At 41.7% G+C, this 18,001-nt stretch overlaps 1 protein-coding gene across 1 annotated transcript in view; it reads left to right on the forward strand.

Annotated features, from left to right (window-relative positions):
• Window positions 1-18,001, forward strand: part of AGBL4 (AGBL carboxypeptidase 4) — a 1,191,358-nt gene that overhangs the window by 1,088,550 nt on the left and 84,807 nt on the right. Inside the window, 1 exon segment of the mRNA XM_045546549.1 lies at window positions 13,947-14,058. Within this exon segment, the coding sequence (XP_045402505.1) occupies window positions 13,947-14,058 (112 nt within the window).

The raw sequence follows: 18,001 nt of genomic DNA on the forward strand, positions 1-18,001 counted from the left end.
TCAAATCTCTCTTGTATTTTATTTGCTCATTTGTAAAATAAGAGTAAGTAATATCTATCCCACTTGATTGTTGCAAGTGTGTCTAGCATTTAACAGGTGCTTAAATATTTTTGAAAATGTGTCTGGAAGTAATTATCTAAGCCTTGCTCGCAAACCTACAGGATATTCATGCATGCATTTGTGCATCTGTTCACTCATTCATTCATTCAACAGATACACTGACCCTTCTCTGCATCAGGATCTACAGTAGACAGTGTTAGATTGGGGGTGGACAAGATGATTCAGATGTTGTCCCTGCCCTCAGGAAGCTCACAGTTTGGAAGAAGAAAGAAAAGACACTCAAGAGTATCTCCAACTGAAAACAAAGAAATTATATAGTATGTAGTCATGTATAAATTTGGTCTCCATACATTTGCATTTTCTAGAATGGTCCTAATGTCAAATAATCTGTCCCCTTGGTGCCATAAATAGCCCCCATTCTTGTCAGAACATAGGCCTTCATTTTGAGCTCAGGCAGAAATTTCATCTTAAATAACAGAAGAGCACCAAGGAGACAGAGACCCACGGTAGAGACTCAGGATTTCACACTTGGTGACTCTAAACTGGCAGTCACAGGAGGGAAGGCTGGCATCTTGAGGTCATCTGGTCCATTCCTGTCTTTAGGCAGCTGTTTCTTGATCCTGAAACCACTAAAGAGAAAGAGCTTTGGCCTCTTGGCGCTCATAGCCAGTTAGGGACAAAGCAGAATGTATTAGTAGCCTGTTAGAAATATGTATAATTTCTGATCATTCCTGCTTCTCTGACTTTGCACGTGCCACACCCTTGCCTGGAATACTCCCTCCAGCCGTGACTGCTGGCAAACTCCCATCTGGGTCCCACACAAATCTCAAATGTTGACAAATGCATGAAATTAAGGTTGAGATATTGATAACCCTTGACTAGTTGGTGTTCCTTTTTAAAACTGCATCAACACTTTTTCCAGAACATTTTGCTTTCTTTGTATTTTAACTTTATTGGAAATATATGCTTCCTCCCAAATCTCTGATTCTGGGAGGGAAAAAAGCCCAGCAATTGATGCTTCAGCATCATGTAATGAGAGAGCTAGAAGAGATCTCTGTGAGTGAAGTACAGCATTTCATTTTACAAAGAAGAGCACAGAGCCCAGGGAGGGGAGGCAACTTTTCCAAGATGACACAGATGTCAGAGGTCGAATCTATACCCCTGGCCCCTAGCCAGGGACGCTGCATCTTTACTAAGATGTTTTGTTCAGTAAATACTCACCTACTGATAGACTGATTGCCATTAGAAGCATTCTTTAGAAATCAGCTGAAAAAGTACCCATGCAGGTACTACTCACTGAAGAGTTTCACAGATGCTTTTGCTTCTAAAAAGCTCTAGAATTCTTTGAGGATTGAAGTTGCCTTTGCATCACCAGTCACGCTCTATTTTCATTAGCAGGCTGAGTCAAGGAGTGGACCTTTCAGGATCTCTCACCTCTAATGCTTTTCCTTCAATTTTGAATCTCAGTTTTTGAATCAAAGAGGCTTCCTAGAAGCAGCATGGCCAAGTGGGAAGACCATGGGGCCAGGGCCAGGACACCTGGATTCCAGTCTGGGCCCTGTGGCATATTGGTTATGTGGCGTCAAAGGCATGGCTGCCCTTCTCTGGCCCTCGACATTCCCACTTGAAAAATGAAGTCCACCTGCGTGACTGGCTGGTTGCAAGAACTGTATTATATAAGATAGGAAAATGCCTGGGAAAGAATGAAATGTTCATTCGACAACTATTTCTTTAATGTCTACCATGAACCAGGCTCTTTGTCAGGCACAGAAATACAAACATGAATAAGACATCACCCTTGCTCTTGAGAAATTCATGGTCCAGTGGGAAAGACAGACTCAACAATGACCACATCTTGTGCCATAGCCACTCTGAGGGAGAGCGGTGGCACTGTGGGAGCAGAGGAAAAGCACCTACCTGACACTTGCAGGGGGTACAAATCCTCCTCCACTTCCTGGAGGAGGTGATGTTTAAGTTTAGATAATTTCAACGATGCCACAATGATCACCACTGCCACTGTCATCACTGGCTATCATTTACTCAGTGTTCACTCTGTTCTGAGGATTCTGCTGGGCCATTTATAGACATTAGTTCATGTACACAACCCAGAAGGCCAGGGTTGTTATCCTCATATGATAAAACAGAAGCCCAGAGGTATATTAATAATAAAAAATAAATTTTAAAAAGGTCACATAGCTGGTAAAGAATACAGCCCAAACTTAAACCTAACTATAAGTCCCAAAGCCCCTGGTCTCCACAAAAAAAACCTCATTGTTCTGTGCAACTCCATGGGGCAGGGCTGCAACGGTGGGGGAAGTAGCTGGGGGACAAATTTCAGCCAAAGAGGAGAAGAATTTTCTAATGAGGGTCCAAGAATGAGATGAACCACCTGGAGAGGTAGTGAGTTTCAGGTTATAGAGGTGTCCTAGAGCAGGCTGGTAACCTGGCGGAGAGATAGCTGTGGGCATTCCTATTTGGGGAAAGAAGAGAGATGCATAACTAAGCATCTCTAAGGGTGCGGTTGTTTGTGATTAAGTCCTGTTGCCAAGGATGATCTTCCTTTCCAAATTTTTAGCTGCTTGGTGGGCACTGGCAGAGCTCCATGGCCACAGCATCCACATCGGTGGTTCCCTCTGCTTGGTGACCAGCCATTGGGAAGTGGACAACACAGGGGCCTGCTGAGTTTTCTGTGAATTAGCCCACAGGGCCATCAGTCAGAGATGCATTTAGCTAAAGAAACAAGGACTGACTCCAGCCACTTTAGCAAAAAGGGACTTTATAGGAGGGGGCTTACAGAATCAAGCAGAAACTGGTGGCCAGACTTGAAAAACAATTAATTAACTGAGTAGCTCTGAAAGGCAGGAATAATCTGCCTCTGTTCCACAGAAGCACTGCTCACACCACTCCCAGCCACTCTTTATCACCTAGTGCCAAGTTTAAGTCCTGGGTAAGAGTGGCTGTTGCCTGAACCTAGATTCCCTGTTGCTGTCCTGGCTGCCAAGTCACAAAGCAAGAGAACCTGGCTCAGCTGGCTTCCATGGTGGGAAACAAGGCACAGCCATGGCCTCGTTATCTTGCAATGATGAAGGAGCAAACCCCACCCAAACCTTCCATCTAATAACAGGGTTAGACATGAGCATTCCCTAGAGAACATGAACAAATGCCTACTGCAGTCAGGAGAGAACAGAGTACGAATTTGAACTCAGATCTGCCTGATTCCCAGAATGGTGGGAATGATAAGAGGTCATTTCCAACCATTGCTGTTCACTCCAGCCTCCCGTGGAATGCAAAGCTATTAGTCTGCATAACTCATATAGGACATGGCATGAAATAATAATAAGGTACAGTAAAAAAAAAAACTGCTATTATGTACCAGAACCTGTGCTAAGTTTGTTGCACGTATTATCTCATTTAATCTTCACATTTTCCTGAATTATAAATGGATGTAAACTTTTGAGCATATCTTGTTTGCCCCGTTAGACTATACATTTCTTGAGGGCAGGGGACATCTCTAATCAATCACTCTATCTCAGCAACACTACCGTGGAGCTTTGTGTATAGAGGGTTCTCGATAAAACTGATGAATTGCTGCATTTGGTTCCTGCCTCATCCTTGTTCCCTATACCAGTCTCCCCTCCTCAATTAATTGACACATTCTCGAAGGCAGAGAGCTTGTTAAATGGTTTGTTCCCCGGAAGAGCAAGGGCGTTAAAGCTGGACAGCCCTGGGTCTGAAGCCCAGTCCCCACATGCTGGCTGAGTGACCCTGGCAGGTTTCAGATGAGTGTGTCTGTGAGTCTCTGTCCTTAATTATTCTCACGAGTAGAATATTTAACATATTCTACTATATATATATTTAATATATATTTAATAATTCTCACAATAAGGATATTTAAGAACTGCATGTATATGTCTCTGGGTCAAGACACTGATCACAGCATTGAATATACTTTCTGAAAGATAATTTAGTGTAGCCAGAGAAGAGCAGAATAAGGAAAGCAACTGGTAAGATTTTGGACTCTGAGAATCAGGTTCACCTGAGCCCAAGTTCTCACTCCACCACATAGTATAACTCTGTGACCTTGGAGGAAGTTATTTAAATTTTCTAAGCTTTTTTTTCCTAATCTGTGAAATGGTAATACAGGGATTTTATGGGATGAAAGTGAAGATGAAGTGAGATGATCTGTGTAAGGGTATACAGTAAGCACTTATTAGATGAAAGAAAAGATGGCAGGAACTGCTTCAAAAGGCTAATAGTAGTTATCTTTGGGTGATAGGAAGGTGAGGTTACTTTTTTTCCCCCTTTTTTACTTTCTATATTGAGGACTATTTTTCATTTTAAACAGTGATTTTACAGCCAGTCAATCCTCTTACCACACAATTCTACTTCTGGGAAGCTGTTCTAAGGAACAATTCTGAAATGTGGAAAAAAACTTTAGAAATTGGAGTATTCAACAGTGCAATTTAAAAATAGTGCAGCATCAAAAGCAACATAAATGTGCCACAGAGGAGAAATGGCCAAATTAATGATGGGCGATACAGTGGGATAATTTGTCATATTACAACACGATTACAATGGTAGTTACAAAGAGCTTAGTAACAAAGAAAAGTGCTCATGTTATAATGGCAAATGCAAAATGGACCCATTCGGAAGTTCTAGGTCAGGAAGTAATTTGTCTGGCCAGGTGGGTGAGCATCATGACTCCTCTGTTTGGAGCAGAGAGAAGGACTGGTATCCAGGCTGCTCTCATGGAAATCCTAGGACAGAGGGGACATTGCTTTGTGAGCTCCTCTCCGCTGGGGATGAGGGGGGAGGAAGAGTACAGTCTACACTGGAAGAGACTCTTAAAAAGTTTGTGGTCCAACTCTCCTTCTCCATTTGTAGTTGGGGAAATTTAGGCCCCAAGAGAGCTAGGGACTTACCCAAGGTCACACAGTAAGCCACCAGGAGAGCTCTGTCTGCCAAGGGGCCATTATCCTGCACTCACCAGGGATGGACTCGTCAGAGCAGCCTGGCCCCAGGAAGGCTGAGAGGCTAGGCAGGACTCCAGTGAGAATCTGAATGTGGAGCCAAAGGATGTCCCTAGAAATTTCCATATTATTCTTCTCTGGTTCTTACTGGGGCAGAAGCAGCATTGTATTGAAATGTGGTTCTCCCAGTTCCCCCAGGGAGATTGAGGAAAGAGGCATTTGCAAGGAGGAGGCTGATGCCCTGGGGGAGAGGTCACCACAAGGTCCCCAGATCCACACATACAGCTGGCTCTCAGTGCTGAGTGAAGGAAGGGAGAGAACACAAACAGACATAACTGCAGCACTTGAATCCAAGTCCAAATCTAAATTGTCTGGGAATCCGGGAATCTTTAGTCTTCTGCCATATGTTTTGTCTTGTAATGAGAGGAGCCAAGGGGAAAATGAAGGGCTCTTTCTTTTGCCTTCTCCCCAAAGAGCTGTTTGCTCAAAGAATCTGTTTCCTGCGATAAGATCCTGAGCTCCTGAGGGCCTCAGAGGTCTGTGCTCCCCCCAGAGCACAGCCCATGACCTGGCACACTATGGAGGCTCAATTCAAGTGGCACAGGGAGGCCCAGGTAAGGAGAGAAGAAAGCAGGAAAGGATGGATTACACCCTTTAGGATTTACTGTTTCTTTGACACCAGAAACATAAGAAGGAAGACAACCTGGATGAGACTCAGAAGCCCACAGAATCCAGGATTGAGCCCTGAGCGGAGAGTTCAGATGACGTAGTTTCACCCCAACTCTAATGCATGCAACAATGGAAAGATCCCAGGCTAGAGGGGTAGATACCTAAACAATAGTCCAAAAGGTATTAACTTTAAAAAATTAACTGGTTTTATACTTTGGAAAAAGAAGAGCTTTATTTCTCATATAGGGTAGCAACCTTCCAGGTGGCCATTCCAACATGTTGGGAAGAGCCTGGGCCAGAAGAAAGGCACACGTGCTGCAAGGAAGAGACAAAAGGGCACAAGATTTTGTATTAAGCAGAGTGGTCAAATATATGTATTCAACCAGCTACGGGAGGAATCATGAATATTTAGGAAGGGAAATCAGATGCATGTATAATTGTGCTTTATCTCTCCCATCCCGTCATGGCTAGAAACGTAGTTTTAAGGTATTTCTGGGGTTCCCTTAGCCAAGAGGGATCAATTCAGTTAGCAGAGGGTCTAGGATTTAACTTTTAGTTCACAATCCCCCCTTTTGGCCTAGATAGCCAGACGCAGTAGCGATGGCCATTTATTTTGTTCCATCATTGACGAGGAGTGGCTGTTTGCTCTCGGTCCATCTAGCCCTCAGTGGGACCCATATGGCCAGGAGAAGTTTAAAGCCATAAAAGCTTCCAACCAATTAAACGTTTGGGCCAGATGGGAATAGGAGTAGACGGCACTCATTAACCCCTTAAAACCTTTTAAGCAATATACCTGAAAACCAAAATCAAAAACAAGGTTATAAAATTAACTTATCTATAAGTATCGAGCTACTGTAGTCTAGGTTTTAGTTGCAGACTTGTAGCGATTAGTTATATAAACATAAGCATTTTGTTAAGACCATTCTACCCCTTAAACTGGCCCTTAGGGTCTCACATGCCTCCCTCTTCCCCAGTAGTCCCTGGGCCTAGACGGGGGAAGATCTGTCTGTGTAGTGACAGGGCATTAGCAGTGGAAACAAACCAGGCCCAGTGAGATTTTAGACGAGGAAGATTTGTAGGCTTCGTTGGATTATCTCTAGTCTTCAGGATATTATGACTCTGGTTTTCTCAGAAGTAAAAGGAGAGATAAATAATATTAATAATTTGACAATTAAAGAAGAATTTTGGTAATGAAATAGAAAAAGGAAACTATTCTGTTAGGGAGTCAAATAAAAACGTCATGAGGAAAATTATAACCTGTTTTTTTCTTTTGTAGTCAAGAAATAACCAGAATTTAGTCCAAACTTTGGACAAATAATAAAAATCTTAGAAACAAAAGGACACGCTAGGATTTAATAATAGGCTTTTTCTTTTTTTCTGAGATATAATTTTCTGTCTCTAGTTTCTCATTTTTATTAAAGACATATTATAGTAAGACCAACTTATTTATAAAATAAATTTTAGTCTTATGATACTCAGTTTGATTATTTGCATAAAGCACAGTAAGAATAGTCATTGGCCATAGGCTTTCTTTTTTAAAATTGGCTTTGCTGGAACTCTGCCCCCATTTTTTAAAGGAATGTCAGGTTACTGAAAGGTCTCTCAAGCCAAGCCAAGGATTTAACTGCCTGTAGATACCTGTATGAATTGGGAAATTCCTCCTTTTTTTTTTTTTTTGAGACAGAGTCTCCCTCTGTTGCCCAGACTAGAGTGAGTGCCGTGGCGTCAGCCTAGCTCACAGCAACCTCAAACTCCTGGGCTTAAGCGATCCTCCTGCCTCAGCCTCCCCAGTAGCTGGGACTACAGGCATGCGCCACCATGCCCGGCTAATTTTTTCTATATATATTTTAGTTGGCCAGATAATTTCTATTTTTTTAGTAGAGACGAGGTCTCGCTCTTGCTCAGGCTGGTCTCAAACTCCTGACCTCAAGCGATCCACCCGCCTCGGCCTCCCAGAGTGCTAGGATTACAGGCCTGAGCCACTGCGCCAGGCCCAATTCCTCCTTTTTGAGATCCCAAAGTAACTTGAGATTTCTGGACTGTTAGAAAATGACATTCTTTACTTACCACAGATCAGGAAATGTTAGAGATGAGGTATCAGGTCAGTATTTTTCCCAGAGGGCTTTTATTGTCCTTATAAATTCAACCTGATTCTTCAAAGCAGTCTGGGCATATTTGAAAATATGCCATTCTAGTCAAAGCCTTGGTAAAATAACCAATATCTCTAATTCTGTCCTGTTATAAAAGAAAAACAGATTCTTATTGAACATATACAAATAACTATATTGCCATAAAATAAGAATACTTATGAATAGTTTCCAAATTCTGGAGAAATCAAGTAGAGAGAAAAATAAATGTTTCAAATTGTTTATAGAATATACTTGACCAATTTGTTGTAAGCTATAAATAGCTCAAAAGAAGGAAAAAAGTTTTCTTGTCTTCTAGAAAACAAAACATAAAAGAATTAGCAATGTTTTAAACAAATGGTTAAAAAATTAGTTTAGTCCCATGTAATTAATTCTTGTCTTGCTTGAGGTTGGGTTAGCAAGCTTCAGAAATACATCAGTTTTTTTATTATTATTATTATTATTATTATTATTATTATTATTATTATTATTATTATTATGTAAGCCAGTTTCTTTAGAGTCCAGAGGGAATCTAGTTGAGGTGTCTAGATGTTAAACTTGAAGCAGCTTCAGTTAAAGTGGAAGTAGCTTTTGTATAGAAAAACAAATATTAATATTTAGAACAGTTTATCATGGAGTTTGTACGTCACAAGGTGTGCTCGCTGGACCTCAGGAAATGGTGGTGGCATTTTGCGTTCAAATCAGAAAAATGGAAGAAGAGTTTGAAAACACTATTTGGAGATTGTAGCTGGAAAAGAATTCAGGATTCAGTGTAAAGCATGTGATCTCTAAAGTTAGTAGAAAACCACTTTTTGAGAAGAATTAAAGTAAAATAATAATTGTGGATGACAAAAAGTCTTAGAATATCCATAGTTAAAAAGACAATGGACAAGGAAAATTTGGTTATTTTTGTGCCATATAACAATTTAATATAACCATAAGTATTATTGAGAAGATATATTAAAGCATATCAGAATTTTAGGAATCTTATATAATTTTGGAACATATGTTAGCAACATGTTTATATGAATAAAACCCAAAGAAAGTTAAACACCATTTCATATTTGACAATACTTCTTGTATAATTTTACATACCAAATAAGACAAATGTGTTTCTCTTAGAATTTCAGTGGCTCTAATATTTAGAAAGTTAGTTTGAGGCCAAAAAGACAATTTAAAATTTTTGATTTTAAAAAGTTTGTCAAATATCAAAGATTTAAAACACTTTTTGTAAACAGGATTATAGGTTACTATAAAAACAGTTATTTATTTAGTCAAAGTGATAATTCAAAAGATTTTAAAAAGCAAAAACTTGTATTTTTTTCTGAAAAAAAGCCATATCCAATTTTTTTTTATATTTTGTATATAGAATTGTTTCTCTTATACCTACTAGTTTTAATTACATATATTAATTATATGTAATTAATTAACTCTTAGTAACCCTTATTTTGGTAAAAAAAAATACAGGAAGTTAAAGTAACTTTGAGCAGTTATCGGTTCCCGATTTTTATTAGCATATCTAAATATCTTTAGTTTTCTATGTCATATAAAAATAAGATGTCAAAGTATACAAACTCAAATGTATGTCCAACAATTAATGTTTAGTATTCTAACTTACTTATAAATAACTCAGATTTTTTGTTTGTTTGTTTGTTTTTTGAGACAGAGTCTCACTCTGTTGCCCGGGCTAGAGTGCCATGGCGTCAGCCTAGCTCACAGCAACCTCAAACTCCTGGGCTCCAGTGATCCTCCTGCCTCAGCCTCCTGAGTAGCTGGGACTATAGGCATGCACTACCAGTTGTCCAGATAATTTCTTTCTATTTTTTTAGTAGAGACGATGTCTCGCTCTTGCTCAGGCTGCTCTCGAACTCCTGACCTCAAGCGATTCTCCCACCTTGGCCTCCCAGAGTGCTAGGATTACAGGCATGAGCCACCACACCTGGCCAAACTCAGATGTTTTATGATCATTTTTAATTCAACATAATATGACTTTAAGATTTTAAATTACTGAAAAGAATTTTGAAATTATAACACAGATATCATCTCCAATATCCTCCTCAGTCACCTGAGGTCTTAAGTAGCCACGTGGCATCCAAGATGGCTAGGAAGGGCAGAGCCTGTATCCTCAATTTACATACCAGGTGTACTGTTGAGTACAAAACACAAGATTCCTGGAGGATCCGATCCCTCCTGGAAAAGCCAGGAAGCAAAGCTGGAGAAGGGAAGAAGGGGCCTTATCCGGCTTGGTTGTATCTTGCAGCTGTTGGTCTAGGCACTGAGAACATGTCTCCAGGCCCCACCATGGCCACCTATCCAGATACCAGAATCTAAGGGCTCAAAACTAAAAATATGAGTTTGTCATTGAGAATGGAACAAGTAAAAAATATATATATATTTTTTCACATGTCTGAGCCCTTTATAAACAAAAAGCCTTATGTGTCTCCCATAGGTGGAAGAAGACAGGAAACTAAAGGTTGAAAAGCAGAAAAATAGGTTTTGGGGAGGAGAGAGAGAGAGGAGAAAAGGTTTGACTAGTTCACAGAAGGTGTCCTTGTTAAGCACATGAAGCCTTATGGGTGACAGCCCGCAGAGAGAATGGATGGCAAATGTTTCTTCTCAGACCTTTAGAAGTAGCGACTCTTACATTTTTTCTTTGGATCAGGAAAAGGTAGTTCTGGCTGTATATGTATATTTTTTCTCATAAAAGACAGTTTTGTAGCAGTTATTTTAAAATATGTTAAAGAAATACACCTCGGGGCAAAACATTTTTAATCTCCTTAGTCTATTTTGAAGCTAAAAGTTCACATGTTAAAAGCCAAACTGATAGTTTTGGATAAATTTGGGTTAGAGGTTGTTAGAGATGGACAAAAGAGTGAGAGAGAAAGAAAGAAAACTGGGATAAGAAGGGGAAAAAAAAAACCACAAAATGTGAACATATCACCCCATATCTTCTTTAGTTAATTTCTTAGTTCTGTGAATAAATCAGTTTCGTTAGGCAGCTATGTTCCATTCCAGGAGCAGGTATTATAGTGGAGTTTTTAAACAGAAGACAAAAAACCAAGGTCAATATTTGGGGCAATTAAAAAAAAAAAACTAATTGAGAAAGAAAATAATTGTTTAGGACCCAAGATGGAAGGAGAGGTTAAAAAAAAAAAAAGGAAATAGTTGATTCTAAATATTTCGCATGTGCCAGGTTTTTTTTTTTTTTTTTTTTTTTTGGAGTCTCTTTTAACTTTAAATAATTAAGGGAGGCTGTGAGAAAATTTTGATCCCATTTGGAAAACTTGAAACACCAATTATAGCATTATCTTCATTGTTTTGGAAGGTTTGATAGCCTCTTTGTTTTAATTGAGTTTACAGATAAACTAGAGGTCTCCTAAGATTTTATTGTGCCCGGCAAAGCTTTAAATCATTTTAGGTTAGATTTCAAACATTTACAAGAATTTTTTATAGTTTTTAAGCATGTCATCTCTGATGACATTGGATCAGAGATCATTTTCCTAGAACTGAAGTTTTGATAGCTGTGCTTACCTTTATGAGAGCAACCTCTCCAAGTGCTGAAACATGAACATCCTCATAAACCCTTATGGACCAGCTGAATCCAGCTAGGTCCTCCCAAACCCAAGACCTACAAAACATTCCCTCTGGGGTCCAGAATGAAGGGAACCAGGAAAACTGGAGTAGCCTCCACAACCCCAGTGCTAAGAAAGACATTCCTGTGGGGTCTGGAATGGAGGGAACCAGAACTGGGGAGAACAAGGGAGGAGGTGGAGAGAAATAAAGTCTCCAAGATCTTCATCCTCAAAGCAGGAGATCTTGGATCCAGGAGAGCTTACCTGAGTTTCTCCCAGCGAGGAAGGGAGACAAATGAGCTATCAGTGGGCTCATGCAGACGTTGGTGTTTGACCTCCAACCACACTGAGGGAAACTGGGGGTCCCCCTGGGTCCCTTTGTGGTTGCCACTTGTTAACTAAAAAAAAATTAACAATGTTTATACTTTGGAAAAATGAGAGCTTTATGTCTCATAAAAGGTGCAACCTGTCAGGTGGCCATTCCAACATGCTGGGAAGCAGAGCTCCGGCCAGTAGCCAGGCACATGTGCTTCAAAGAAGAGACAAAAGGGAATAAGGTTTTATACTAAGCAGGGTAGTCAAACATGCATATTCAACAAGCTATAGGAGTCGTGAATATTTATGAAGGAAAATCATATGCATGTAATTGTGCTTTATCTCTCCTATCCTGTCATGGCTGGGAACTCAGTTTTAAGGTGTTTCTGGGCCCCCCTTGGCTGAGAGTGGGCTGTTCAGTTAGCAGAGGGCTTAAAATCTTATTTTTAGTTCACAAAGGAATGTATAGCTATTGTATGTAAGTGCCAAAGTCTATGGAAAGGTTTTAACCTGGTTCCTGGCACATAGCAAATGCATACTAAATGACAGCTATTATTATGAGGGAAAGGGGTTATAGACTTAGGAGTCTGCTGTCACATTGCTTGGACACCAATCCTGATGTCACCTCTTTTCTTGAGCAAGCTGTTTATAACCTCTCTCTACTTCTGTCCCACATCTGCAAAATGAGAATATTCATAGCCCCTGCCTCATGAGGTTGTTGTCAGGATTAACTTAGATAAAGTATTAGTACTTAGGAAAGCACTAATAGCTGAGAAGGGGTTAAATTGCATTGCTTAAAGAAATGGAGAAGGGCTTGAAAGATAAGATATGAAGAGGTTAAAATAGTGGGACAGAAGAATAGAGAAAAAAAGAGACAATCTGGGGCATAGAAAGAGTTGAGAGCAACATGGCTACCATCAGTTTTGAATCTGGCTAAAATCTGCAAAGAACAGAATTTTATTCTATAGGCAATGGACAGTCATAGAAGAATCTCAATCAAGAAAGCAAGATAGTCATATCTGTGTGGAGGACTGACTCTCGCGATAGGAATAGGATAGGTTGGAGAGAAGCAGAGTGGTTGTTTGAAGTGTGAGCAAGTGAAGCATTTCTGGAAGTTGTACCTCAGCCTGGGCTGGCCTGGAGGGGACTCAGGGGATGGAGGCCTGGGGACAGAGCCAAGGAGGAAGAGTCCCTTCTCAAGCACAAGCAGGACTTTCAACAGATCTGGAGGAAGAGGGAGAGGAAGAGAAGCAGAGGTCACCATTACTCTTGCCCTAGTGAAGTTATCTAAGGTGCTCAAGGGAGAGTATAGAGAAGGTAGTCAGGGTGAGTGTCACTAAGCAGGTGACATTTCAGCAAAGATTTGAAATAAGTGAGAGAATTAGTCATTCAGATATCTGGGGGGAAAGGATTTCAGGCAGAAGGAATAATCTGTGCAAAGTCCCCAAGGCAGGAAGCATCTGGTGTATTAGAGGAACAGTGAAGAGACCAGCATCTGGCACAGAGAAGGAAGAGGGATGGTGGTAGGAGCTGAGGTCAGGGAGGTTAACCTGGCAGACCACCCTGGGGCTTACAGCCTGTTTTAAGGACTGAGGCTTTTATGCTACCTATAACAGGCAATCATTTGACCAGAGGAGGGACACGATCTGACTTATGTTTTAAGAGAAGCACCCTGGCTATTATGTGGAACCTGGGGGGATGGGAGGTGGAGCGGGAGGAGGTGAGAATGGAAGCAAGGAGACCCAGTAAGAGATGATTACAATACTCCGGACCTTGGTCCAAGCTCAGAATGACAGCAGTGGAAGCGGTAACAAGGTGTTGGGTTCTGAATCTATTTTGACGGTCGAGACAACAGATTAGCTGTAGATGTGAGTGAAAGAAGAATAGTGGTTTTGACCTGAGCGTTTCTGTCAGCCGCACTGTGTAGATGTGCGTGTGTCTGTGGGTCATGTGTCTGCAGACGCTGCAGTGAGACTGCGCCACAAAAATACTTTTGACCCTCTCTGTGACTCAGTTTCTTCTTCTGTAAAGTGGGGATTATAATAGCAGTGACCTCATAGGGCTGTCGATAGCACTGAATGAATTAATACATGTAAAGTGCTAAGAACTGCTCTGGAAAACAGTAAATGCTAGGTAAGTGGCATAATCACTGCTCCTATTCCCAACTGTATTTTGAGAAGGGAAAAGCTCAGCTTGTCCTATCTGTACTGACTTTTATTTTGGGTACTGCCTAGGTGTTCTCTGATGGGGTTTGACCTGAATCGTCACTGGCTGGATCCCTCTCCATGGGCCCATCCTACCCTGCATGGGGTGAAACAGCTCATCATCCAGATGTACAATGACCCGGTAAGTACCTGGATGCCCTCAGCTGCTGGCCTATGGCTTGATCTGGGAAAGGGAAGTTGTGTACTGGGAAGGCCCACTAGGAGCTGCAAATTAGTGATACATGGTCAAAACCAGGGAGGCACTAGGCCTGCTCGTCCCTGGCCTGATAGACCCAAGTACCTTCTCCCAATCCCTCTTTTCTCCCCACTCATCACAAACATTGGGTTCAGTTGTGGTGGTCTCATGGGATGAAGGAAATATATCGGAGCATATCCATATTTGTAAATCCTCTTCAGTTACAAGTTAAAGAAATACAACTTGAACTAGCGTAAGCAAAATAGAGAATTTGTTAGAATACTGGGGGTATGTCATATAACTGAGGACTGTAGACTGGTCATCTCCACGTGTCAGGAACATGACCGCCATATGTCACATCCAGAGGCTCTCACCATTACAATGACCTGCCCTCAGTTTCTAGCTCCAATTCCAAAAGGATTGTGATTGCCCTAGTTTGGAGGACATGTCCACGTCTTAGGACTTCAACTGTGGCCCAAGAGGAAAGGAGATGTGAGGATAGGGCAGCCTCACTGGAACCACATGGAGTTGGGGCTGGAGTGGAAGATGTTCCTAGAGAAGAAGGCCTGCTGCTTCAGAAGGAAGAGGGGGAAATAGGCAGACAGAACAACAGGCATCCACACCAAGTTTGCTCAGAAGGGCAGGTTCTTGTCTGTAAGAAATAGGAGGAGACAGTGGGGTTTCATAGCTTAGAGAAAGGAGGCCAACCACAATCATTCTATCTCTGCAAAGCTATCAGAGAAAGGGCAGGACAAACCTTTATCCAGGTAGGTGACATGGGAAGAGGTAGGGCCTATAGAGAAATAGAACTTTTTAAAAATTAGAGCTGCCTGAGGATGAGGGGGTGTGTGAGCTATGAGCTTTGCCTTACTAAAAGTGTTCAACTTTTAGTCAAAAATGGTGCAGAGAGAAAAATCAACTGTCTGAAAGACATTCTAGTGAAATCACACCTGAGCCCCTTCCAACTCTGACGACTGATTTTATGACCCCTTGACTGCTGTCAGGTGACAGATGGTGATTTCTAAGACAGCAAAGTTCACAGAGTTGGGGTGCTTCAGAGATGCACCAGTGTAACTCATTCTACTTTCCCTCATTGAAGATGCTAATAAAAATATCCCAGATTAAACAGCAACATATATATCGATCAGACAGAAATGTGTGCTTAAAAACAAATTCACATATTAGAGCGAGGATTAATGAGAAAGTAAATCCTTGGGTGCAATGTAGTGATCTTGGTTGCGAAACTTGTGAAATCAACCGTCATCTCGATCCTCCTATGTTGCTCTTGCTTTCCTAGGCCCTTTCATGGTCCACCTCCCGTGTCAGCGCTTGCATAGCCTTAGCTTTAGGATATTTGCCTCCTTCTCCAGCTCATCCTTCTTTGTCTACAAAACAAGGTGTTAACTGTGCTCACCAATTCCCTTTACTACCCTGAACTCTCAATACCATTCTGATCAGCTTTCCCTGCAGAGAGAAGCTGCTTCCGATGTTCTAGATAAGTATCTGTAGTCCACTGAGTTCTGCCCTCCCAGGCTTCTGTGTTAACTACAATTTCCCCGATAGAATTGTAATGCCTTCTTCTGCTACCTCCTCAAAGAGAACAAGCTCCTACATTTTTTCTGATCTGATCGACAATAGATATTCAATAACTGTTGAGTTGAATTGGATTCAACATGAAAAATCCCATTGTGCCAAATATAATATGGTTTTTACAGATTCGAAACAGTAATTCTCAGAGAGAACAATGGCCCATGGTAAAAGAATAGACACTGGACCAGGAGGAGTGACAGAGTGGGAGCTCTTGAACAAAGTGGTGTTTTAGATGAATTCCTAAAGGGAGAACTGGACGGTGATGGGTGTGTGGCTGGGGAGGAACACAGGGGAAGGGGGTTAGCCTGCCATTGCCATGATCAAGTAGAAGTTATTGATTTATGCACAAAGAGCTGAGCACTCGTTCATGTTGCAAAACACATTATCAGGCAAGACTGAGTTACAGAGATATTAGGAAATTATTGTGCCATGAACAGATTGATCATCAGATGATTGGATCTTAACAAGTACACCTTGGGTGATGAACTAGTTGTGAAAGCCATTTTCTTCCTGAAAGTCTACTTCTTTATTGCCCCAAGCAAGGGCTTAGGGTACTAATATAGGAGTCCTGCTCACCTGGAATAGGATCCCAGCTCCCTCCGTCTCTTCCTCTCTTCCCTCCTCCCTCTTTCCACGTCTAATCTCTTACTCCATTTTTCCTTCCTTTTTTTTTCCACGAATATTAATATTTATTTATATACCTGGTTTATGTCTACTAGGCACTGCAGTTCTAATAGTAAACAAAACCCTAACACTTGCAATATAGTGGGAAAATAGGCTTTAAACAGGTAAATACTGATAAATATAGATTATAAAATGTGTCAAGGGTTATCAAAAACAAAAGCATAAAGTGTGACTTACAGGTAGAGTGGTCATAAGTCTTGGTTTTCCTGGGGCAGTTCTGGTTTACTCCTTTTGTTCTTAACTATTTTCTAACAGTGCCCCCTTTCACTCTGAAAAGTGTCCTGGTTTGGATGATAAATTATATGATCTCTCGAGTTAAAAGTGATGTGAAAGCACCTAGCACAGTACTGGTGTGTAGCAGACCCTCAACAAACGTTATCTGGATTTGATTCAAATTCACATTTGACTTCAGGCATCATTGTGCCCAGCTGCAAACACTGAAGTGCCCTGAGGCGTCTGCCCTGATAGCTTTAAATGCATTTCTACTCTTGACCTTTAGTGTCGCATACATAACCTTAATCATTCAACTCCAGGCTATCTGAACTGCCAGGACAACTTCTGGACTTGTTTCTAAATGCTCACAGCCTCACTCCTTCAGAGGTTCAGCAAGACCCTCCACCATCTGAGTGTGCTTCCTCACTGAACTCCTTCAGGCCCTGTGCTGGGTGCCAGTGCCCGCCTCTAAGGAGTTCACAGCCCGGTGGAAACAGGCATTGCGGACAGTAATTCTAGGTGCATTTATACAGGGAGACACAGGGGGTGGGAGTCCAACCCAGGAGGCAACACCTGAGCTGATACCTGGGGGATACTTGGGGCAGAGGGGAAAATTCAGGCAGAGGAAACAGCATGTGTGTCTGCCTCGAGAGGGAGTCACACTCAGCAGACTGAAAGTCATCCACTGTGGCTGGTGCTGGGGCAGACAGAAGGGCGAAGGGGGAGTTATGAGACAGGGAGCAATCTGGACTTTATTTTCATGGGAATCGGGAACCACTGAAGGATTATAAGCAGGGAAGTTACAGAATCAGGTTCATATTTCGGAAAGATCCCTCTGGTGCCTGTTAGGAGAATGGATTTGGAGGTACCAGGCCAGAGGCTGGGAGACAGTTAGAGTCTGCTACTATGGGGTTCAAAAGGAGGAGGAGGAGTCTAAAGATAATAAGAAGCGAGACATGAGGGACTTGGTGACCGTGGCTGGTGGGAGAAGTAGTCTTGCATGCTGCCCATGGTGTTGGCTTGGGCAGCAGAGTGGGCGCGGCACCCTTCCTGAGATGGGAACCCAGGACACACAGTAAGTGTGGGGTCAAGTGATGCATCCCAATTTAGACATGCTCAGTTTGCAGTTGAGAAGTGGTATTTCCAACCTGCACTGGAAGGCTCCCAGAATGAGCCCTCTGTGTGCTTCTAACCTGGCAATAAGAGCCTGCTGTCCTGGTGTTAGTGATGGCATTGACTTCAAAGCTCACCAAACCCTTAAGCCCTCTGGGGGACATTGAATGTTAAGTGATAGTCTTGAAAAAGAAGTGCTTAACCTAGAGGACTACACTGGATCTGAGACATAAAGTGTTTCATGTTCCACTGATAGCGCCCAGTGGATGGGGGGCCTTTATTTACCAGT

This window comes from Lemur catta, chromosome 3 (assembly GCF_020740605.2).
Source record: "Lemur catta isolate mLemCat1 chromosome 3, mLemCat1.pri, whole genome shotgun sequence".
In the NCBI taxonomy this organism is placed as follows: Eukaryota; Metazoa; Chordata; class Mammalia; order Primates; family Lemuridae; genus Lemur; species Lemur catta.